General features: G+C 40.9%; 2 protein-coding genes across 2 annotated transcripts; both read right to left on the reverse strand.

Annotated features, from left to right (window-relative positions):
• Positions 1 to 543: 543 nt before the first annotated feature.
• Positions 544 to 10,466, reverse strand: LOC105355511 (zinc finger protein 121-like). Its single transcript, XM_011482935.3, has 2 exons — positions 10,041 to 10,466; positions 544 to 2,924 (listed from the first exon to the last, which is right to left on the reverse strand). The coding sequence occupies exons 1-2, from the start codon at positions 10,210 to 10,212 to the stop codon at positions 1,444 to 1,446; spliced, it is 1,653 nt and encodes a 550-aa protein (XP_011481237.2). The 5' UTR covers positions 10,213 to 10,466; the 3' UTR covers positions 544 to 1,443.
• Positions 10,467 to 18,204: 7,738 nt separating this feature from the next.
• On the reverse strand, positions 18,205 to 23,738 carry LOC111948512 (oocyte zinc finger protein XlCOF22-like). Its single transcript, XM_023962080.1, has 2 exons — positions 23,314 to 23,738; positions 18,205 to 20,169 (listed from the first exon to the last, which is right to left on the reverse strand). Exons 1-2 carry the CDS (start codon positions 23,483 to 23,485, stop codon positions 18,764 to 18,766), a joined length of 1,578 nt encoding a protein of 525 aa, XP_023817848.1. The 5' UTR covers positions 23,486 to 23,738; the 3' UTR covers positions 18,205 to 18,763.
• Positions 23,739 to 24,088: the final 350 nt, after the last annotated feature.

Raw genomic sequence — 24,088 nt, forward strand, 5'->3', positions numbered from 1 at the left:
AAGACATTTCTAATGGTGAGGTCACACTGGGTCAGTCCAATTCTATTATGCAGTCAATGGGTTCTCCTTTGGGGGTCTCTTTGACTGCATCTGAGCAAACTTCCTCTAGAGGTCTGAACTAGACGAAAACAAGTGATGGCAGAACATAAACACTATAAAACAACAAACCAATCTCTCAGCAGAAAAGAAAAAATTGTGGTTTAAGTGAGTGGACAACATCATCACACTAATGCTTCCATTGGTTTTAGTTTCTTTGGAACAGTTGGACGTTGCTTCATGAAGATCTACAAGAAAAACTTCTCTGCTGCAGAAACTGGTGTTTGGTAGAGTTGGAGATACTTCAGAGCTGAAACAGGCAGATTTAAGAAAGACAAAACAGTCAATATGACCTATAAACCAATCAAATGATTGGATGGAGCTCTGTGATCTCACATCAGTCCTGAGTTCAGCAGTCAGAACTGGACCTGAGGAGTCCAGCTTTAGAACCAGCAAACAACAAACAGACAGCAGAAACCCACACAGTGGGAAAGACACCCCACTTCTGACTGATGTTCAAGTCCACTTTATTCTTCGCATTAAAAATTGGAACAGAACACTGAGAACCAAACAGAACAGAAGAACAGTTCTAATGTCTACTAGAAAACATGAATCACAAGAACACCAGACACAAATACCAGTCTGGTTCTTTATCCGCCTCTTCCTGCATACATTTTTACTAAATCCTTTTTCTCACTAAACTGTGATTGACATGACTCAACAAAGTATAAACTGCAATTATTTTATTTTTAAAACTATTTTGGTATGTTCACAAATCACATTTAAAGTGTTAGATTAAGATATGTTTAAAAATAATTATAGTGTTGGCATGGTAATACACAAACTTAGACAACATTGTTTAGCTTATACCATGGTCAGAGTGAATACTACAAAATCATAAAAGTACAAAAATCTACTGAGAAAAATCAACCAACAAAAATTGAACATTATCAAAATCAAAACATACCCTCATAATTCAAAACAACACATTTCTATTTAAAAGTACATCTAAAAGAATGAATTTGATAAAGTTAAACAGCTTAAAAAGTGAAACTCATGATGTTTAAAATTATTACACAATCCCTGAAGAATTTTTTCAGGACTCATATCAGATTTCAGAAATCTGTTCACTTCAATGCATTCAATAATCACTTCTGTCTCATCAGTACTGAATAACTGCATCAATGTGGTATGGAGGCCATCAGCCTGTGTACATTTAATTAAAGATCAGGCTGCTTTGATAGCTGACCTCAGGTCAGTTTCCCTTCTGTGTGAGTTCTCATACGTGTTTTATGAAAACTTGCGTTTAAATGTCAAATACATCACTAAAACTTTTATCGCATTTATATCACACACAAAAAAGGGCTTTTGAGACTAGATAAATCACTAAAACTTGTTTTATATTCTTTACAAGCAAGGTTTCCCTTCTGTATGAGTTCTCAAGTGTCTTCTGAGATTATATAAATCCTTGAAACTTTTATCACATTCTTTACACAAAAAAGGCTTCTCTCCTGTGTGAGTTCTCAAGTGTCTTTTGAGATGAGATGAACAACTAAAACTTTTATCACATTCTTTACAAGAAAAAGGCTTCTTTCCTGTGTGAGTTCTCAAGTGTCTTTTGAAATGAGATGAACAACTAAAACTTTTATCACATTCTTTACAAGAATAAGGCCTCTCTCCTGTGTGAGTTCTAATGTGTCTTTTGAGATCAGTTAAACATCTAAAACTTTTATCACACCCTTTACACAAAAAAGGCTTCTCTCCTGTATGAGTTCTAATGTGTCTTTTGAGATGATATGAACTACTAAAACTTTTATCACACCCTTTACACAAAAAAGGCTTCTCTCCTGTATGAGTTCTAATGTGCGTTTTGAGATTAGATAAACATTTAAAACTTTTATCACATTCTTTACAAGAAAAAGGCTTTTCTCCTCCATGAGTTCTCATGTGTCTCTTGAGATTAGATACACTTCTAAAACTTTTATCACATTCCTTACACAAAAAAGGCTTCTCTCCTGTATGAATTCTAATGTGCGTTTTGAGATGGGATACACAAGTAAAACTTTTATCACATTCTTTACACAAAAAAGGCTTCTCTCCTGTATGAGTTCTAATGTGCGTTTTGAGATGGGATACACAAGTAAAACTTTTACCACATTCTTTACAAGAATGTGGCTTCACTCCTGAGTGGGTTCTCGTGTATGTTCTAAACTTAAAACCAAAACTTTTACCACTTTCTGAACAGATATGATGTCTGTCTTTTTGTGTGGAGCCAAATACATTATTAACAATTCTTGAGCTTTCAACAGACGTTACAGAAGAAAGTCTCTTTTCGCTTGGTGTTTGTTTACGTTTCTTAACCAAAGTTGAGTTTGTGAAGTTTATTCTAACATCAGAGTGGCACAGACTTTCTGACATGTGAGAAGTGTCCACACTTTGGACATGACTTCTGTGTCGTCTCTTCCTCTGATCTGTGTTCTGTGGGTCAGTCTCTTCATCTGTAGTTGACGTTGATTCTTCAAGTTGGTTTCTTTCTTCATCCCGACTGTCAGTTACATTAAAGCTCTGCTGATTGTTAAGATCTGCTTCACTGTTCTCATCTTCCTCATAAATAGGAATCTCCATCAAGGTATCAGTCTCCTGCTTCAGATCAAGCTGCCCTTCAAACTGACTGATGTAGAGTTCCTCTTGCTCCACTTTTATCAATAGAGATTCTGGTTCTAGTTTCTGTATAATCAGTGTAGGTTCTTGTTCCTCTTTAATGTGTTGAGGCTCTGGTTCTTCATGTTCCTCTTTAATTTGTGGAGAATCTGGTTCCTCTTGTTTCATTCTCAAATTCCTCTGTTGGTTGCAAAAATCCTCTTCACTCACATAATGCTGAGGGAGGACTGCAGGGACAAAAAGACAAAAAAAGAGACCTTTTATACCTTTAAAGGTCTTTGTGTATTATCAAGAAAAATCTAAATCCCCTTTTTTCAGTAGCACTGGACTTAAATAAACAACAGAATGTAACACAGCTATGACAGTTAGAGTTGATGTCAGTCTTTCAGTCTTCATTAGGTCAAACACCAAATTAAAACTCGTAAGTTTTTCAAAAAAGGTTAGACACTATTAGTAATAAGGTTGTGGTCATTGATGATGTATCTAGTCAGGATTATCAGCTGCACTGGTGTACCTGTTTTCCCCAGGTGCACCACCACGAAACTTTGGTGCATATCCTTAGACATGTAGGGCCCTTGGTAGGGGGGGGGGGGGGGTGCTTGGACATCACTGCCAGCAAGCAGCAGATGCCCTCCTAGCACCCTACCCGCCAATTTTAACTGCACCTTAGACATTTAGGGCCCCTTGATGGGGAGGGTGATGGGACATCACTGTGAGTAATCAGGAGATGTCTCCTCAGTGCCCTACCCGCCAATTTTAACTGCACCCCCTTTGTACATACCCCTTCCCCCTAAAAAAACATTCCAACATTAGGACACACACGTGAACATACACACCCTCACTAACACACACGCACGTAGTCATTTCGCAAGGAAGGTGGGACCTTGGACCATCTGTCCCCTACCCCATCCCTGGTGGGGCATGCGGGGCCCTTGGCAATGGCGGCTGTGTCCCCCGGGTGCCGGTTTCCTGGGGTGCTCTCCCCACGCAGGGAGAGGGATCCCTGAGCTTTCTGGCAAGGCCAGAAGCCTGGGATCATATCACACCTGAGCCGGGGGTGTCTGTGTCCCTGTGGGGTGGGTTCTGGTCCCTGCCGCCGGGTGCTGGGCCTCGCCAATTTCCATCTGTGGCTGAGCCTGGTCGGGCCATGTCTACAAAAGCCCTTGTGGGCCCCCTTCTCCCTGGGGTGCCCCCCTCCTGGGCGGGGGCGGCTGGCCCCCGTCTTGCACCTTTCTTGACCAACCGTGGGCCTGGTGGGTGGCTATCTGGAGTGCGGAGCGGGTCTCCCTTGAGGGGTCTTGGCTCGTACCTGGGGTTGGGGCGGGGGGATGCCCAGACCCCCTGGGTGGTGATTGTCTGGGGCTGTGGGCACCCCTCTCGGTTGGGGCCCGGCGTTGGGCCCTCCTAGCGCTGCTGGGGGCTGCTCTCCTGGTTGGGCTGGGGCGGCACTCTCTTTCCCCCCATGCATCCCTGCTGTCTGGCTCTGGGGGCCTCGTGGCGGTCCTGCTGGCACTGGCCTGGGTGGTGGACGTGGTCACCTGGGGGGCGGTTGTTCTCTGCCTGCTGCTGCGTGGCGTTGGGGGTTTCTGGCTACCGCGGCTGATGCGGCGGGGGTCTTGGTGTGGGGGTGGCTGGTCACTCCCCCTACTTCTTTTCATTTTCCATCATCCATTTTAGAAGAACATAAACACTCAACTGAGCACAGGTGTTAGCTCACCTTTGCACTAATAATTTGCGTGATCGAATGAAATATCTCACACTAGTTGGCTTGAAGGCATAAGTATGCATGTGCGAACAATATCGGTATTGTGTATATGTTGACGTTTGGACATTTTTGCAGTTAACAGGTGTGTTTATAACATTTGAGTGTGTGTGTGGACAGGCCCGCCCCTTTGAGATTTGTATTCTATCTGAACCTTACCGTAATGATAAACATCCAGTAGCTTGTTGCTTTATGCTACTTCATGGTTTTACCCCCCTCCTATGATCACCCTCCTATCCCCCCCCCAACATCCCTCTCTCTTCTTCCCTTCTTTCCATTTCCGTCCGGTCCAACAAAAGGTTTTTCAAATATGATTAAAATGAATAAAGTTTGGCCTTGATTACAAAAGGGGTTTATTCAGACATACCTCTGGTATGTCAGAAGATTCATAACCCCTGTTGTAAAAGTAAAATATGTCCAACACAAGAGGCCTTTAGCTGTCATCTGTCTGTCCAGCTGTTGGACAGGACAAGTTTAAAAAAAAACTTTGGTGCACAGACCTTCTCAACCACATTGCATTTGTAAAAACGTCAACCAAAGTCTCCCTACTCTATTCCATTCTGATGCATCCACTGACAAATAGATCCATGTACGCCCTTGTTTTCCTCGTTTGAGCTGGGTTGGTAGGGACTTGCGGGAGAGAGTGTAAACCAATGTTTTATGAGATTTTTAACGGGTTACTTCCATGCCAACAGTCCCTCCACAACTCAGATGAGCAATTCTAATAAATTCCTTCTGCTTTGCATAGACCAGGGGTCGGCAACCCAAAATGTTGAAAGAGCCAAATTGGACGAAAAAAACAAATAACAAATATGTCTGGAGCCGCAAAATATTAAAAGCCCTATTTAAGCCTTATAATGATGGCAACACATGCAATATGTATCTATATTAGCTATATTAACCTATTATCAAAATGACTGAGTTGCTACAAATACAAAATGAGCATTAACGATTAAATGTTCAGTGACGTGCAGTCAGGAGAGGCAGGTGAGGCTGTGCCTCACCTGTCATATGGGAAGAAAAGAGAAAAAATAAATTCAATTATTATATTTAATCAGTAATTTGTGCTTTGCAGTAATTTTCCATTTAAATGTACCATTTTTGGGTGTTTTTTCTTTTCAAAATCGCTGAATTTGCCGTTCAGATACTAAGAAGTGACGTGCGATGAGGCACCAGCCCGCTGAGCCTCACCTTGGATTGCTGAAAGAAACAGGAAACGGGATTGATAAGGCGCATTTAAAAGTCATACATTTTCTTCCGCCAGCAGGGGGCGGCCTATGAGCCGGTGCCTCAAATGTGTAGTTGTGGGTCATAGAAGAAGATGGAGTGAGGGAGGGAGAGAGACGTGAAGGCCAAGTGGAACTTAACTATGAGGGGCCGTATAAGACATTATTTATTCTGAACCATTCACATTCATACATTCTTGCTCTCACATTCATATATACTCTCTTACGCATACATATATTCTCACTTGCACATCCATATATTCTCACTTGAACCTACATGTATTCTCACTTGCGCATCCATAAATTCTCATGTGAATGGTTCAGAATAAATAATGTCTTATACGGCCCCTCATACTTAACTGCATTGCAAGTATCTACATTTTAAAACCTTCTATGCTCCTTCTACCTCTTCATTCATTCATCTTCTTGACCGTTTATTCCCTTTCGGGGTCACGGGGTTGCCGGAGCCTATCCCGGCCACTTGGGCGCAGGCAAGGGATACCCTGGACTGGTCGCCAGTCTGGTAGAATGTCTTCAATCACACATCCATTCACTCTCACACTCACACCTATGGACATTTTAGAGTTGCCAATTAACCTATGTAGCATGTTTTTGGACAGTGGGAGGAAGCCGGAGATCCCGGAGAAAACATGCACGGATGCATGCACGGGGAGAACATGCAAACTCCACACAGAAAGGTCCCGCGTTGATGTAGTTTATCATGTCCCCCAGCCGGGACTTGAACCAGGGCCTTCTTGCTGTGAGGCAAGAGCGCTAACCACTGCGCCACCGTGCAGTCCTTCTACCTCATAACCCTCAAACATTTCAGTATGGGAGGAGTAAGCAGAAAAGCAGCTTGCCCACTGCTTTAAACTGGTGTTTTCACATAGGAGGAGAAATGCAGAGACAGTCTGGCGCAAGCCTGTGTGTGTATGTATGTGCTGAAAGCAGCAGCATTTTTCTAGGGCATATGTAGAAAGGAAGAAAGGAGATGGCACACCTATGGAAGCGATTCTGTAGCATAAATAAAAAGCAAAGTCAGAACCAGAAAATGCTTTTTCATTTTCAAAATGCAGCTGCATTTTTTGACTCAAAATTAAAATGAAAAAGCAATACTTCAAAATGCTTTTTCATTTCCTTCCTCAACACAGCTTATTCTGTCACTTAATTAAAATGCTAATGAAAATGGTATTTGACATTTCATTTTCAAGATGTTCTCTGGTAAATGTGTAGCATGATTCATTTAGAAATGTCTAATTTGACAATTAAAATGGATTAACAGAAATGCTTTTTAATTTTCAAAATGAAGCTGCACCAAATGACTCAAAATTCAAATGAAAAAGCAATATTTCAAAATGCTTTTTCATTTTATACTTAAAAACCTCTTTTTCCGTGTCATAATTAAAACGAAAATGCAAAGAGGGGATTGCATTTGCATTTTCACACCCACCCTGTGAAATTTGTAGCAAAATTCTTTCTCAGTGAGCATTAGCAGAGGGGAGGCGGGGCGATTACGTCACTGCTTAATCCGTGTGTCCTGCAGCTGAAGTTGGCTTGCGATTCACAGCTTCTGATTCGCGAGGCCACTAAAGGAGCATTCAACTGCATTTCTCGCATTAAGATCCAGGAATCCAGGTTTGAGCAGTCCAGGTCTAGCAGTTTGTGAACAGGACCCGGTTTTAGGTGATCTTAATGCGAAAAATGCAGTGGAATGTTCCTGTTCACAACCAACACAAAGCCGTCTTCTCTGCCCAGAAAGCTCCACTGCTCCTAGTCTGTCTCGGTCTGTCAGCGGCCGGACACACGGAGAAAGCAGTGACGTCATCGCCCTGCCTCTCCTCTACTAATGCTCACTGAGAAAGTGAGTCAAATACCATTTTCATTAGCATCTTAATTAAGTGACAGAAATATAAAGTATATAAAGAAGTATAAAATGAAAAAGCATTTTGGTTGCTTTTTCATTTTAATTTTGAGTCAAAAAATGCAGCTTCAATTTGAAAGTGAAAAAGCATTTCTATTAATCCATTTTAAATGTCAAATTATACATTTCTAAATGAATTTTGCTACACATTTACCAGAGAACGTCTTGAAAATGAAATCTCAAATACCATCTTAATTTTAATTAAGTGAAGGAATAAGCTGTGTTGAGGAAAGAAATGAAAAAGCATTTTGGTGGATTGCTTTTTCATTTTAAGTTTGAGTCAAAAAATGCAGCTTCATTTTGAAAATGAAAAAGCATTTCTGGTTTTGACTTTTTATTTATGCCACAGAATCGCTTCCATACACCTCTGTGTGTCTGCTGTGTGTCTTTAGCGCTTGTGTAGGATAAAGGAGGAAGGGAGACAAGAGCGCTCAAGTAAGTGACTATTCAGTTTGTGTTATTCAGTTAGGGAGAACAGTGAAAAAAAAGTTTATTCTAAAGAACAGAGACTGGATGTTTTATTAACCCTCTCTAGAAGCGCTGAGGGTCTGAACAGGGCGTTATCGTGCCTGCGCCTTAACACCTTTTATACTGTAAAAACGTTTACATTTTTTCAATTATATTTATAACAGTTTTTAGGACGCGTGGGATGTTAGAGAGAGAGGGGGGTATTAGTATAAAAGAAATGGGGGAAAGGTGGGTTTAAAAATAGATGATTCTGCATGTTAACCTGAATAGTCCAATGAGCTCAGTCGTTTTATAATCACAGAACTCAAAAGTAACAAGCAAGTCGAGTCAGCTTAAAACCTATAAGCCGATTCAACTTTGACTACAGTTATATCTTTATTGGACTAAAACAATTTGAGTAAATGAAACCTTGGTGTCAAAACTTATCAGTAAAGAGACCTAATTACGTCATAACGTACGCCCATAAACGTAAACTCAGCAACATACTCAGAAGTCTTCAAGGTGGCGGAGGTCTGAAGCGAGTCGCAGTGAGCCCAAGTTAGGTACGTCTAGGTAAGTCGTATTAAGTTATTTTTTATTTTTTGACTTTCGCCTCTGTATTATATATGTGTTGCTTCTTTTGATGTTCCTTTTAGCATATCCTTTGTATTCATGGCGTCTTCCACGAGTTTCTACCTTCGAATATTGTTCTGAATTAAACAATGATGTATGTAAAGTCTTTCATCTTAATTTGTTGAGCTGTTTTGCAGGATCATGTCATCGGAGAATTAATGCGTGTGGTAAAAAGAAGTTGTTGTAGCAAAGTTTTAAGTCTTACGTTTAGTTGCCGCACATTTTAAATCAGCTAACCGTTACTACTATTTAACCGCTAGCTCATTATTACTTTTCACCACGGGCTCTGTGATTTGGTAATGGTAATGTTTTCGCGTAGCTTGTATTTCATGTAGTAACCTTATAAATGCAAATGTGGGCTAAGTTAGCTTCCCTAAGCTAACGTGTTCTGGTATCTTATTTTAGTAAAACGATGCGTTTGAAAAATAAGAATTTTCGCAAAGAGCTGATGTAAGTTTTAATTGTAATTAACAACACGGTTGCAATATTTAAGACACGTGAGCAGCTCCCAGACCAATGAATCTTTCGGCTATGGAGAAATTTTGATCTTATTGACACAGTGCAACGTCAAGCCCAGCCAGATGCACTAATGACTTGTAGTCATCAGTAAAGCATTAAAGCATCTCCATCCCCTCCGGAGACTCAGGAAGGCTGGAATTCAGACACCTCACCTTATCACCTTCTACAAGGGCACCACTGATAACATCCTGACACAGAGCTTCACATCCTGGTCTGGCAGCTGCAAACAAGCTCACCAGGATTGTCAGGACCTCTCCTGATCCTGGAGGAGTTATACGAGCACCGCTGCCTACGCAGAGCAACCTCCGTCATCAGGGACCCCAGCACCCCTCTCATGGACTGTTCTCCCTCATGCCAACTGAGAGGAGGTTCAGGAGCATCAGCTGCAGATCGAGCAGGATGTTTAAAAGCTTCTTCTCACAGGCTGTGAGGCTGCTGAACGGACTGTCCTCCTGCAGTCATGCTCTCACAAACTCCACTCTGGAATAAGACCCAAATGATGACCCCCCTCAAAAGACACAATACATGGATATAGACTCTAACACCCTCCCTCCCCATACAAAAAGGCTTCTGCACATAGTCACTTAAATGAAACAAGACTGTTTATACTGAAAGCTGGTCTCTATTTCATTTTATTTCATTGTTATTTTTATTGTTCTTACTTGATGCTATTTTATTGCTTGCTCTTTTGCACTGTTGTTATTGTCGTTAATAGTGAGAAACAACATCTGGTCTGTCCTGTATTTCTGTGCAAATCCTGTGTGAAATGGCAATAAAACCGATGTTGAATCTTGAATGAAAGGGCTTCTCTCTTCCTTTGATGAAGGTAACATACCTATTTGGTGGATCTGAAGCTGTGGTTTCCAGAGGACATCCAGCAGTCTGCGCTGACGACAGAGCTCCTGCTCGTACTGGACGATGGTTCCTTCACAGAGTCTGCAGATTTCTTCAGTAGCAGCAGCTAGTCGCTCGCTGATCAACTCTCTCAGAGACTGAAGGGAAGACATGGTTCCTGCTCCGATCTTCAGCTCCAACTGCCACAAACACCGCCGTCCTCTTCACTACAGCTTTGATCCTCTGCCAGTCTCACAATCACAGGAAACTTTTCTCCTGTTTGGAGATTTTCCTGAAAGTCCCTGTGATTCTGCAGCAGTCAGTTCTGCTCAGCCTGCAGAGCAAACAGAAAAGACTCTGGAAGCTTCCACATGTGAAACTTCAAGACAAAGAATCCAAACAACAACATCTGATTGGTTCACTTTTGGAGGGAAAGCTGCAACAGTCTTCTGTGATTGGTTCAGCCGTCCCTGCTCCCACTAGTCCACTGCACAGGGGTCAACATTCCAGGGGGGGTTGGTAATCCCATCCTCAGAGTCACCTTCTATTTTTTCTACCCCACTGGCTCTTTCAGAATAAAGGCTTGTTGTAGCAGAAACCTGAATGGAACATCAGAATGGACTCAAACTGCTGCTGATTTCAAAGCCTCGTTCTCAACTTCCCGCTGAACTCTTCATGAGTTTGAGCGTCTGTGACAAACTCTACAGTTGAACAACAGCAGTGAAAATCTCCATGGATGTCAACTGTTAGAGAATCAACATGAGAATTCCAAGAGTTTCTGCAGGAACTAATCACAAAGTCAGGAGCTGCAAGGCCTGATGGGAGATCTGTGATCCTATTTGGACACGAAGGAAACTCCTTCAAACAGGAAAGATTTCATCCGACACAATCACTTTGATGTTGACATGAAGATGGATCCCAGTGATTCAGGTGAAAAACATCCCATAATACTGTTCTAGAGGGTTCTAGAGTGGTGTGGAGATTTCTAGTCTTTTCTGCGGTGAGAAAGCCAGATGTTTTTTAGATTCAAAGCCGTTCCTGCTTCCAGAAACTCCCAGCTGTCAGGGAGAAAACAGGGATTTGGTTTATCCAGAGATGCTTCCCAGCCCAGAACCTGAACCTGGTTCTGAACATGAAGCCGGTCTTCAGGGACAGCGGGACTGATGAGTTAGTTTATCTTCTCAGATGGAGTTCAGACCCCTTAGAGCTGAAACAGTCACTTTTCTCTAGGAATCAGGTTCTTGTTGTCTACATACTGCTGCAGTCAGGGGAACAAACAAGAAACACACACACAAAGACACACAAAGAGGGAGGAGCTTAGCTGAGGCATTGAAGTCATGGTTGAACTCTTCTAGGACTGATTTTAGACACAGATACCACTCGTGTTGTAATCAATAACATGCTTGGTCAGCTTTACCATAAATGTAAACATCACATGGTCTTTCATTAAAGCCCATACCTACAGAAATAAGAACTGACCAGAAGAAATGAATCAATGGATATTAATAAACATTTAGATTATTTCACTAGTCTGATTGTAATCACTCTATTCAATAAGAAACCAGCAAGAAAATATAGATTTGCCCTCATGACCCTCATTATTCATGTGAATTTATAAGATGTAACCAATAATTCAGAAAAATTTACCCAGTAATTCCAAAATTATCCTCACAGAGATGTTGTGTAAGGACCCCGTTTTCCTTTAGATGATCCAGCTCTTGGTCCACTGAACCTCCAGCTCTTGGTCCACTGAACCTACAACCTTCTTCCATTTGTTCAGCTGCTGGACAGAACAAATCAAAACAAACAGATGTTTTTGCTGAGTCAGTAAAATGCCTGTTGGAGCATTATTGTTGACGGTGTTCCTCCTCTGTCTGCTCTGCTGACGTCGTCATTTTCAGTTTCCTGATCATACAAACTAAACTCTTTTACAGGTTTGAATCATCAGAAAAAGAAAAAAACTTCAACCTTTGTGCCACATGCTCAGAGAATCCACTTCCAGAACAGCAGAGATTCCCGCCACATGTGACAGAGCATCCAACTCCCACACAGAGTAAAGCTGTAACATCATCAGGCAACAAAAAAAAAGCAAGAACGATTTCCTCAAATTAAAAAACAAAACATATGATTGACTCTAATCAACTGGCTCTCCATCCAATTGATCAGAATTGCATCCCCTATTAGGGTGAGGGGGGTCGGGCTGAAATCCACCTTTGGGGGAGGAGGTACTTGGCAGTGGCCCCCCTTCCCTTCTGTTGCCGCATGGAACGTGCCCCCTCCCCTCTCTGTTTTAATTTCACTTTAGACATCTAAGACCTCTAGGGGGTGCTTGGACATCACTGTTTGCAAGCAGAAGATGTCCTCTCAGTGCCTTACCTGCCAATTTTAACCACACCCTTTAGTACACACACTCCCTTTACATCACAAAATACACACTCCAACACACACACCCATACACGCACACACACACGCTCACTAACACACATACATCACACATATTTTCCATTTTGGGGACCCTCGCTCCTCTTGGGTGCCCCCCACGCCTTGCTCTCTCCTGGACTAACTATGTCCTGGGGGGGCTGCCTGGAGCATGGGGGCGGGTCTTCCCTGGGGGGTCCTGATTCGTGCCTGGGGCTGGAGGATGCTCAGAACTCCTGGGTGATGGTGGGCCGCCTGTCTGGGGTTTGGGGTGCCCCCCTGGGGCGGGGCCCCTCTTTGGGCCCCCTGGGCGCGGTGGGGAGGCTGCTCTTCGGGTCGAGCTGGGGCTTGCACTCTCTACCCACTGCGCCCCCTGATCTCTGGCTTTGGGGGCCGCTGTGGCAGTCACGCTGGCCCTGCCCGGAGTGGCAGATTTGGTTGCCCGGCGGGCGGTCTTTCTTTCTCTATCTGTTGTACTGTGCGGGTGTTGGGGGGGGGGGTCATGGCTGCCGCTGCTGTGGGGGCCTTGGTGGGGGTGGGGTGGGGGGGGGGGCAGCTGGGTTCTGTCCCTCTTTTTACATTCCATCATTCACCCCAGAAGAACATAAACACTCACTCGAGCACAGGTGCTATCTCATCTTTGCACAAGCGGTTTGTGTGACTGAATGCATAAGTAGCCGTGTGTGAATCTTATTTGTAGTATTTCCATGGAGACTTGTTTGTGTTGAACAGATCTGGAGCCAACAGGTGTGTTTGTAACGTTTGAGTGTGTGTGTGGGCCCCGCTCATATTACATTTTTCATGCATCTTAACCTGTCAGTTGTGATTATAAAGCTCCAGCAACTTGTTGCTTTCTGACGCTTCATGGTCTTACCCTCGCTACCATAATCACCCCCCCTTATCTGTCATCCCTCTCTCTTCTTTCCTCCTTTTCTTTCTTTCTTTCTTTTAAAAAAAGGGTTTATTTAACTATAAATCTGGTGTATCATAAGATACACAACCCCTGTTGTAAAAGTAAAAATGTCCAACACAAAAGGATTTCAGCTCTCATTACTTTGCTTAGCTGTTGGACAGTTCAAGTTAAAAAAGAAAGAAAGAACTGCATCCCATTCAGGTCCATCAAAGATGTCGATTTGATCCAGAAAGAGAACATTGGTCCATAGTTTTTAAATCCCATATAAGCTCCGCCTCCAGTTCACACATGTAGGTGGTTCTTTCAGAGGAGCTGATGTTGGATGGAAGAACAAGTCTCTCAGGTGATGGAAGCAGCAGATATTGGAGAAGATTTCATCTGAGAATACGGTCAACTCCAAGACCAAAGCTGCTCCTGTTTCCAACAGTCTGGAACGGTTTTTCCTGCAGCCTAAAGGCCCGTACACACCGGGACGAATTTCACGCGTGATATTCGCCGACGTTTAACGCCTCGTGACTAAACAAAGGGCACCAAATTCAAAAACTGTACGACCAATGAGAATGGCGCTTTTGCACACGTGTCTGGAGCTTCTGAAGTTACAGTAAAGCATAACTTGGGGGCGCTCAAACACAAAACTGTCTTGCTGAGCACACATACCAGCGAAGAAGATAGACGCCAAGTAGCGTCTACACTGCCGTGAAGAAATAAGACGAAGAAGATGCACTCACTGACGGACATTCTAAAATATCCCCGAAAAAGCTCATGATACATTTTCAGCTCTTGTACCAGTCGATAAAACTCCCCATGTTCTTCTCTTCTCGTAACTATGGGATGTACCCAAAATCGGCGTCTTTTCCGGCGTCTTTCATCATTCAACAGAACAATAATTTCCTCATCGCTGGAACTGGAGCTAGAGCTACTGGTGCTGGAAATATTCATGTTTTCTTTGTTTGATTCTGACAAGTGCGTGAATACTTGTGACTTTAAGAAGCGTAACGTTGCGCAGCGCCACCTTGTGTACAGGAGTATTTCTGTTTTACATTAAGCGCCATTTAATGTCAGGGAATGAAATTGCATGTTCGCTCGGCTCATCGTCAGCGAAAATTGCCTGGGTGTGAACGCAAAAACGTGTTGAAAAACGCTGGCAAATATTCGTCCCGGTGTGTACGGGCCTTAAGAATGAACCCGTTCATCTTCTAGATACTTTTGGTCCTTCTAAGTCAGAAAGGCTTTGAACCCAAAACTTTCCCACATCTGCACCACCTGCAGCCTTTAAAGGACGAAAGATTTAACTTTCATCTGCGTAAAATGTGCAAAATTTGGTAAAAAATGGCTGGATATCGATATGTTCTTAGATCGAGTAGTTGTTCTAGTGAAACAATAAAAGCAGCGTCTTCCCCATTAAAGTTTTTTACATTGAATTCTGGGCCATCAAAATCTTAGGGTTAAAAAACATTCAGAATGAAAATTCAAAGGTTAATATTCAGAATGAAAATTCAAGGGTTAAAAATATTCAGAATCTGATGGAACAGAAAAACTTCCATATTTAGCTTGCATGTCTGTCTATTCCATAATAAACTACTAGAAAATAACGTGTTTTGTCTAAAATATTATCAATCAGATAGATTCTAAAAGTGAGCGTTAACATTGACAAGAGTGTTTTGCGTGTTGTTGAGCATGACATGGAATGGTATCAAACAGAAATGAAGATACTCCATGCAAAAGGGCACATCTGGTCATGTTATGTTACAAACACAGCTGTTGGCTCCAATGTCATGTTCGTTTTACAATTAAATTAAGGTAGCAATTACTGAGGTCCAGTTTTCCACGCACGTCAAACTGTTTTGTGAAAATGTGCAGGTTATAAGTTCTGAATTTTAAAAAGAAAAGTTATGAAAAAGGTCTGGGAAGACTTGGTTTTGAGCTGAAGGTGTCTTTCCTCTTATCCAAGATGATTTCTGGAAAAAACTGGTAAGAAAGCAGTTTGACTGGATCAGAGAAATGGTTTGAGCGAGTGTGACGTCACCCCTTTACTTCCGGATCCATCAAAACAAAGTCAATTCTGTCGTTGTTTTTCTGTGATACAGACGTCACCACGTTGGAGCCAGTCGACATTGATTGGTCTGAGTCAACATTTCTATGGCAACTACTGTCGCCAATCAGGAGTAACCTTGTTGGGAGTCCACACTGCTTCCACTGAAGGCGGGCTGGTGGAATTTGTCAAACAAACATTCAAGGTGGGGGCCAGCAGGCCCAACATGCGTTTACTGAGGCATCTGTTGGTCAGTCTATAACTTGAATAACTTGTGATAAAGAAATACTTTTGTAAAACAAATAACTGGGATTAGCAAAAACATGTTTTAAAAGGTATCACAGCAAGAATGGTTAATCTGACCCATTGAATGACTGAGTAACAACTGTTTCTCTGTAGAAGTCAATAGGATTTTGGCTACCTGGAGCCAGCAGGTACTTCCTGTTTGGAACGTGAGGGGGAGGAGTTACTCAGTTCAGGTCTTTGATACAGAGAATGTTTTCTGGAGACTGTAGTAAAATATACAAAACCAAGTCCAGATGATCGTTTTTACAAGATTTTTTAATTTAAATTTCGAGAAAAACCCTAAATGGTCAATCATAACTCTTTAACATATCAGTAAATTACTGTTCCTTTTTTGCCGGGAAACCGGCGGTGGCGCGAGCGTTGCCATTACCTAAACGCGATTCACACAAACCTCCCTTCCTCTGCTCCACCAAAACAGCTATACAGTCGAAACAAATAATTAATACATTTTTCTGTAGTAATCTCCAGTCGTGTTACTTTCAGTATGTCGATGGAGGCTGTACTTCAGCACCGCTCTCCCGTCACAATATTTACAATAAAAAACCAACAGCTGCATTCATCTGCAAGTATTTTCATTACTCTCTCGTCATCCACCATAAGGCCAGCCTGTTTCTTTCCTCTAACTGTCCTGATTCTTTCTCTCCATCTTCACAGCTGCTTGTTGTAATAGAATAGATTTCTTCATTGTTGCAAACATCTCCAAATCTAAATTAAAATCCAAAGTGTTCTTCAGCCAAAGTGATATCAAAAGCAAAAGGCTGTGAACTAAATAGTCACTCACATAAAATAATTATCCAAACTTTCACCAATATAAAAAGACACAAAAACACCATCTAACCCACCATCACACATTCTTCTCCCTTCTGCTCATAGGAGCAGCTTTTATCATTATTTAGTGCTGTTTCATCAAAGAATAAAAACTTTTTCAGTGTTACAGCAAAATCAGTTCAAAGAAGCTCCTTTATTTTCTTATTTTATTTTTTCTTTTGCCTTTCCATTTAATCATGCCATCAGATGATCACACAATTCATATAAAAACAATCTGAGGTGCGCCCTCGCACGTGTCTGCGCGACAGAGAACTCCATCACGTTCGATTGGGTTCTCTGTAAGACCTGAGGGAGGGAGGAGCGGCTGCGGTGCTCAATCAGTCATGATGTGCTTCTGTTACTGATCATTTTATGTAAATATATGTGCACAAAAAGTTCACATATATTATCGTTATAAATACGGACTATAAATAATTTTCACAACTTTGGTTTGGCGGTCCCTTTGGCCGGCGCCACTATGCGACGCATAAACTGCATACGTACTTTTTGCGCCACTGCTTGGAATGTTTTTCGGTCTCTTCTTCTTCTAAACTGGACGCTGATGTTTCCATTGATCTTTTGTCCATTTTCCACAACCTTGAATAGACTTTTCTGTCCATCAAAAATGCAGAGTTAAGATGAGTGAGATGATGGAAACAAATTCACTTATGGAAACTTGTTTCTTTTTTTTCTTTAACTTTCCATAAAATCCAGTAAACCCCATTAAATTACATTAATTTTATGGATGACAACTATTTTTTCTTATGAAGCAGCTGGTAGTCCTCCTCCTGCCCGCTCACACTACCCAACAATGTTGAAGGCACCACGACAATTGTAGAACATGATAGTTATTTTACAAAACCATAGAGTGCCACAGCACAAGGATGAAAGAGCCACATGTGGCTTCGGAGCCGTGGGTTGCCAACCCCTGGTCAAGTCAAACCAAAGACTTGAAAAATGGGACCAAAGCCTCCCTGCTGGGTTCTCAACTTAAAGGAGTTGCATTCAAACCCCCCCTGAGGGCGGGTGTGTCTGCAGCTCACCGCTCCCACAAGGGATGGATCAAATGTGGAAAACAAATTTAACACATCTGGATAAGTAACAGCTGGTGAGACTTTAAACATATGTTCTCTTCTCCTCTGGTTATTCTCTCCTCCTGGACAGTGATCTAGATCAGTGAGAAGGTAAGGGTTTTTTTCACCATCAGCAGGTCCTCCCAGTGACTGTATCAGACACCTGGACTGAGTAACTCATTTCCCTCTGCGTTCCAAACAGAAAGTGCCTGCTGGGTCCTAAAAGCCAAAATTACATAGATAATTACTTCTATAGAGGAAAAAAACTTGGACTTGGATCAAACATTAACTGTCTCGTCTGACTTTATTCTTCGCATTAAAAATGGAATGGAATCCATGGACACCAGTGAGGTTCAAAAATCATTGAAGAAAAAGGGTTCAGCGTACTGTGTAGTGGGTCTAGATGACCCACCTCCCAATGTATCCTGTGCCTAGGATAGCACAGAGATTATCTTATTGTGACAATCAGCATATTTATTGCTTTCCTTTGCCACTAGAGTCAAAGTCAGTGCTGGCTCCGCCGTTGAGATATGTTACTGTGACACGTGACAAATAGTCCGCTTTTTGTGAAAAACGTGATTTAGATCCCAAAAATAACAAACATTAAAGTACTAAAAACTGATTGAATATTTATTTCTTTTGTAAGTGACCATGGTATAAGTGGGTTATTGGCCTTCAAAGGGTGAATCATCAGAAATTAACGCACTTCGCAGAAGCAAGAGATCAAACATCCACGGCATAGAATAATGTACACTTCATCTGCCAGTGTCCCTTATACAGACAACAACAGTTAACCCAAAAACTTTAAACAAAATCATAGAAGTACAAAAATCTAAGAAAAATCAACCAACAAAAATTGAACATTATCAAATTTAAAACATACCCTCATAATTCAAAACAACACATTTCTATTTAGAAGTACATCTGATATAATGAATTTAATAAAGTTAAATTGTTTAAAAAGTGAAACTCATGATGTTTAAAATTATTATACAATCCCTTATTTGGGATGAAAAAAAATTTGAGGACTCATATCAAATTTCAAAATCTGTTCACTTCAATGCATTCAATAGTCACTTCTGTCTCATCATTACTGAATAACTGCTTCAATGTGGTATGGAGGACATCAGCCTGTGTACATTTAATTAAAGATCAGGCTGCTTTGATAGCTGACCTCAGGTCAGTTTCCCTTCTGTATGAGTTCTCAAGTGTCTTCTGAGATGAGATAAATACATAAAACTTTTATCACATTCTTTACACAAAAAAGGCTTTTCACCTGTGTGAGTTCTCATATGTCTTTTGAGATCAAATACACGACTAAAACATTTACTACATTCTTTACAAGAAAAAGGCCTCTCTCCTGTGTGAGTTCCCAAGTGTCTTTTGAGATGAGATATACAACTAAAACTTTTATCACATTCTTTACAAGAAAAAGGCCTCTCTCCTGTGTGCGTTCTCATGTGTCTTTTGAGATTAGATAGACAATTAAAACCTTTATCACATTCTTTACAAGAAAAAGGCTTTTCTCCTCCATGAGTTCCCACGTGTCTTTTGAGATGAGATAAACAACTAAAACTTTTATCACAGCCTTGACACGAAAAAGGCTTCTCTCCTGTATGAGTTCTAATGTGCGTTTTGAGATTGGATAAACATTTAAAACTTTTATTACATTCTTTACAAGAAAAAGGCTTTTCTCCTCCATGAGTTCTAATGTGTCTTTTGAGATTAGATACACAACTAAAACTTTTATCACATTCTTTACACAAAAAAGGCTTCTCTCCTGTATGAGTTCTAATGTGCGTTTTAAGATGGGATACACAACTAAAACTTTTATCACATTCTTTACAAGAATGAGGCTTCACTCCTGAGTGGGTTCTCGTGTATGTTCTAAACTTAAAACCAAAACTTTTCCCACTTTCTGAACAGATATGATGTCTGTCATCAGACTCTTTTTTTGTGGAGCCCAAGAGATTTCTAACAATTCTTGAGCTTTTAACAGACTTTACAGAAGAAAGTCTCTTTTCGCTTGAATATTGTTTACGTTTCTTAACCAAAGTTGAGTTTGTGAAGTTTATTCTAACATCAGAGTGGCACAGACTTTCTGACATGTGCGAAGTGTCCACACTTTGGACATGACTTCTGTGTCGTCTCTTCCTCTGATCTGTGTTCTGTGGGTCAGTCTCTTCATCTGTAGTTGACGTTGATTCTTCAAGTTGGTTTCTTTCTTCATCCTGACTGTCAGTTACATTAAAGCTCTGCTGATTGTTTAGATCTGCTTCACTGTTCTCATCTTCCTCATAAGTAGGAATCTCCATCAAGGTATCAGTCTCCTCCTTCAGATCAAGCTGCCCTTCAAACTGACTGATGTAGAGTTCCTCTTGCTCCACTTTTCTCAATGGAAATTCTGGTTCTTCTAATTTCTCTTTAATCTGTGTCGGTTCTTGTTCCTCTTTAATGTGTCGAGGCTCTGGTTCTTCTTGTTCCTCTTTAATTTGTGGAGAATCTGGTTCCTCTTGTTCCACTCTCAAATTCCTCTGTTGGTTGCAAAAATCCTCTTCACTCACATAATGCTGAGGGAGGACTGCAGGGACAAAAAGACAAAAAAGGAGACCTTTTATACCTTTAAAGGTCTTTGTGTATTGTCAAGAAAGATCTAAATCCCCTTTTTTCAGTAGCACTGGACTTTATATAAACAACACAATGTAACGTCTTATTTCTGTTTCACAGTCATGACCGTTAGGGTTATGTGATGTTAGGTGATGTCAGTCTTTCAGTTTTCATTAGGTCAAACACCAAATAAAAAAACTCATAAGTTTTCAAAAAAGTTTCAAAAAAGGTTAGACACTATTAGTAATAAGGTGGTGGTCATTGATGATGTATCTAGTCAGGGTTATCAGCTGCACTGGGGGGTATTCCAGAAAGCAGGTTATGCTAGCTCCCACGGTAAGTTTGAGGCTAAGGAAGTTGATAACCTCAACTTTCGGTTCCAGAAATGGAGGTATGTTTCAGGGTATGTCAAGTTGCCATGTCAACTCATGCTCTGAACATAACCTGGTCTGGAGCAGGTTTAGTTGAATGTTAGTTTGTTTTCAGACCATTTGAATATAATTTAGTGGATGAAGAACCTCAAATACTTTTTCCACCGTCAGAGGATGATAAGACCACATATGGATGTTGGAAAAATAATTTTTTTTACTTTGATCTAACTTAATTATTTGCTTCAGTTAAGATAAATCTTTTTTTTTGTTAAGTCAGTTTAAAAATAACACGTAGTTTTCAGACATTTATTTTGCTTTCATTCAAATTAATTCAATTAAGTAGTTGTAACTTTGGTGCTGCTGTTAGATCGGCTCCGCAAGGGATTGTGGGATACCATTCCCTTTGCCTGTCTGGATTTGGGTTAAGGTGTGGGTTTTTGACCAAATGTGTTTAGTTGTTTAGCTGTTTTACTGTGTTTTGCCAAGTTAATTTGTCCTGCTTTACATAAGTCTCTACACCATGAATGAGAGGGAGGGAGAGGATGATGATTTTATATAGCACCACTACGGTATGAAAGTGTAATGACAATGCTGGGAAATTCCTAAATGAACGTATAAACCTGTTGCATATTGTTTCGCCATTTTTATAGTTATAAAAATGAGAATATCTGCTGGCTCAAACTTAGACATATGAGAGTTCAAGAATTATAATTCATTAAGATAGAAAAAAAAAATTAATGAAATTGGAGTAATATGACATTTAGTTAAATAAATATGTAAATTTGAGTTGTATAAACAATTATTGAGTTTTATAGACGTAAGAAATTAGGTTGAATAAATTTAACTCAATTACTTGTTACCAAAAGTAGTAATCAATTTAAAGTGGCAAAATTGGATAAGTTATATATATATAAAACTTATCCAATTTATATATATATATATATATATATATATATATGTATATATGCGTCACAAGGAAAATGGAAATAAGATCATAAACTTGTGCGTTTACTTTTTCTGTTCTTCTATTACAAGCAGAAACTCTTTCTTTTGCTGATGACGCAGCCGTGTTACTTTTTTGATGGTCTTATAATCTTCATACGCCGTCATTAATCTCCGACTCCGTCTCACTGAAGTGTAGCGCTCTCTTTTTTTCACTATGCGTTTCCATGGTGACTCCGGAAATAGGCGATCCATTGAGAATGTCTATATGTACTTGACGTGCACGTGCATTAACCCAGGGTTACCAAGTCGAGCGTAATTTCGCTAACTCATATCCGGTCTTTTGGAACCCACATGCCCAGAGTAAGCAAGTTCAGGAGAAAAAAAGAGAGCGCTATACTTCAGTGAGATGGAGTCTGAGATTTTAATGACGGCGTATGAAGATTATACGCGCAACAAAAAAGTAATACGGCTGCATCATCAGCAAAAGAAATAGTTTTTGCTTGGAGAAAAAGAACGGACAAAATAAACGCACAATTTTCTGATCTTATTTCCATTTTCCTTGTGACGCATATATATACATATACATATATATAACTTATCCAATTTTGCCAACTTAAATGAATTACTTCTATTGGTAACAAGTAATTGAGTTAAATTTATTCAACCTAATTTCTTACGTCTATAAAACTCAATAATTGTTTATACAACTCAAATTTACATATTTATCGTACTAAATGTCATAGTACTCTAATTGAAGTAATCTTTTTTCCATCGTAATAAATTATAATTCTTGAACTCTCATATGTCTAAGTTTGAGCCGGCAGATATTCTCATTTTTATAACAATAAAAAGAAAGAAACAATGTTCACTGTAGATTCACATTCATTTACCAGTTTTCCAACATTAACACTACAACAGTAGATAGTAGTGGTGCTACATAAACTCATCATCCTCTCCCTCCCTCTCACTCATGGTGCAGACACTTATGCAAAGCAGGACAAAATAACTCGGTAAAACACAGTAAAACCGCTAAACAACTAAACACATTTGGTCTAAAAACAAAGATTTATCTTAACTGAAGCAAATAATTAAGTTAGTTCAAAGTAAAAAAGTTTATCCTTAAACATCAATACGTGGTATTATCACCCTCTCGTGGTGGAAAACAAACTAACCTTCAACTAAACCTGCTCCACACCAGGTTCAGAGCATGAGTTGCTTTGGCAACTTGACATACCCTGAAACATACCTCTGTTTCTGGAACCGAAAGCTGAGGTTATCAACTTCCTTAGCCTCAAACTTACTGTGGGAGCTAGCATAACCTGCTTTCTGGAATACCCCCCAGGAATACCAGCTGCAGATCGAGCAGGATGTTTAAAAGCTTCTTCTCACAGGCTGTGAGGCTGCTGAACGGACTGTCCTGCAGTCATGCTCTCACAAACTCCACTCTGGAATAAGACTCAAAGGATGACCCCCCCCCAACCCCCCAAACGACACAATACATGGACATAGACTCTACCACCCTCCCTCCCCATACAAAAAGGCTTCTGCACATAGTCACTTAAATGAAACAAGACTGTTTATACTGAAAGCTGGTCTCTATTTCATTTAATTTTATTGGTATTTTTCTATTCTATTTACTTGATGCTATATTATTGCTTGCTCTTTTGCACTGTTGTTAATAGTGAGAAACAACATCTGGTCTGTCCTGTATTTCTGTGCAAATCCTGTGTGAAATGGCAATAAAACCGATGTTGAATCTTGAATCAAAGGGCTTCTCTCTTCCTTTGATGAAGGTAACATACCTATTTGGTGGATCTGAAGCTGTGGTTTCCAGAGGACATCCAGCAGTCTGCGCTGACGACAGAGCTCCTGCTCGTACTGGACGATGGTTCCTTCACAGAGTCTGCAGATTTCTTCAGTAGCAGCAGCTAGTCGCTCGCTGATCAACTCTCTCAGAGACTGAAGGGAAGACATGGTTCCTGCTCCGATCTTCAGCTCCAACTGCCACAAACACCGCCGTCCTCTTCACTACAGCTTTGATCCTCTGCCAGTCTCACAATCACAGGAAACTTTTCTCCTGTTTGGAGATTTTCCTGAAAGTCCCTGTGATTCTGCAGCAGTCAGTTCTGCTCAGCCTGCAGAGCAAACAGAAAAGACTCTGGAAGCTTCCACATGTGAAACTTCAAGACAAAGAATCCAAACAACAACATCTGATTGGTTCAATTTTGGAGGGAAAGCTGCAGCAGTCTTCTGTGATTGGTTCAGCCGTCCCTGCTCCCACTAGTCCACTGCACAGGGGTCAACATTCCAGGGGGGGTTGGTAATCCCATCCTCAGAGTCACCTTCTATTTTTTCTACCCCACTGGCTCTTTCAAAATAAAGGCTTGTTGTAGCAGAAACCTGAATGGAACATCAGAATGGACTCAAACTGCTGCTGATTTCAAAGCCTCGTACTCAACTTCCCGCTGAACTCTTCATGAGTTTGAGCGTCTGTGACAAACTCTACAGTTGAACAACCTATTTGGACATGAAGGAAACTCCTACAAATAGGAAAGATTTCATCTGACACAATCACTT

This window comes from Oryzias latipes, chromosome 13, assembly GCF_002234675.1.
Source record: "Oryzias latipes chromosome 13, ASM223467v1".
Classification (NCBI taxonomy): Eukaryota; Metazoa; Chordata; class Actinopteri; order Beloniformes; family Adrianichthyidae; genus Oryzias; species Oryzias latipes.